The sequence below is a fragment of the Schistocerca nitens genome, chromosome 5 (assembly GCF_023898315.1).
Source record: "Schistocerca nitens isolate TAMUIC-IGC-003100 chromosome 5, iqSchNite1.1, whole genome shotgun sequence".
Taxonomy (NCBI): Eukaryota; Metazoa; Arthropoda; class Insecta; order Orthoptera; family Acrididae; genus Schistocerca; species Schistocerca nitens.
The window spans coordinates 693,443,980-693,445,220 of record NC_064618.1 but is presented as its reverse complement, the minus strand read 5'-3'; the positions used below and the strand labels follow the sequence as shown (position 1 = coordinate 693,445,220).

At 55.4% G+C, this 1,241-nt stretch overlaps 1 protein-coding gene across 1 annotated transcript; it reads left to right on the top strand.

The window, feature by feature from the left end:
• Window positions 1-464: 464 nt before the first annotated feature.
• Window positions 465-995, top strand: LOC126260667 (uncharacterized). Its single transcript, XM_049958003.1, has one exon. The coding sequence runs from the start codon at window positions 465-467 to the stop codon at window positions 993-995; it is 531 nt and encodes a 176-aa protein (XP_049813960.1).
• Window positions 996-1,241: the final 246 nt, after the last annotated feature.

Genomic DNA, 1,241 nt, shown 5'->3' with positions numbered 1-1,241 from the left:
AAGCGCCACTTAATTCTCTATCAGAAAATTGACTAACAACTATTGTTGTTGACTATTCATAAACTTTCTTCTTGAAATTGGTTGATTGGTTATAAAACAGCAACTGAAACCACAGATTAACGTTCGGCCGACAACGAGATTATTCGAGAGTAAATAACTGAGGAAGAAATAAATATTTATTTGCTTTTATGATCCACTTTTGGAAAGAAAACAAAACGTGGTTTACTCTTGAGAGAAATCATACAGTGTATTACCTTATACCAAGACGTGCTTTCTGGTTACGTGTAAGAAGATTGCGAGAACGAAATCGCGACGGATCGGCAAGCCGAGGAAGTCAACCGAGACGCCGAGATGCGGAGAAACCGTCCGTGACGCGAGTATAAATACGTGTGGGAGCGCTGGACGAGGCAGCACAGTCGTCCTGCGACGACTGATCACACAAGTGTCCAGTCACTCCGGCAGCAATGGCGAGATCGCGGGCTTCTAGCAGGCGGCTGCTTCTGGCGCTGTGCCTGGGCGCCGCGCTTGTGGCGACAGTGGCCGCGGGAGGCTACGGAGGCGGAGGGCACGGGGGCGGCGGGGGCGGAGGACACGGCGGCTACGGAGGCGGCGGCCACGGAGGCGGTGGTGGCGGCCACGGCGGCGGTGGCGGTGGTCACGGGGGTGGCGGAGGTGGCCACGGAGGCGGCGGCGGTCACGGAGGCGGCGGCGGCGGCCACGGAGGCTACGGAGGCGGCGGTCACGGAGGCGGCGGCGGCGGTCACGGAGGTTATGGAGGCGGTGGTCACGGAGGCGGTGGTGGTGGACACGGAGGTTATGGAGGCGGTGGTCACGGAGGCGGCGGTGGTGGACACGGAGGCGGCGGTGGCGGACACGGAGGCTACGGAGGCGGTGGTCACGGAGGCGGTGGTGGTGGACACGGAGGTCACGGAGGCGGCAGCGGCGGCCATGGAGGCGGCGGCGGTGGTGGTCATGGTGGTCACTATGGCCGCTAAGTATCACTCTTCCTCTCTACTAAGCCATCTCTTACTTTCGGACACTAAAAATTCCCACTTCTGTACTGTCTGGACATTGACTGAGTCAAAATTTTTATCTCTTCTTCAATAAAATGTCGCTAAAACTGTACATTAATTGTCTTCCGTATTCTTTCTTCCCTTGTTTTTATGTCACTTATTTTTTTGTCGTGTCACTCGTTTCTATACCCGAGAAAATTTGTGAGTTTCAACACAGTGGTTGCCTTA

Coding starts and splice junctions, on each gene's coding strand:
- LOC126260667 (XM_049958003.1), top strand. CDS start 465: ATGGCGAGATCGCGGGCTTCTAGCAGGCGGCTGCTTCTGGCGCTGTGC.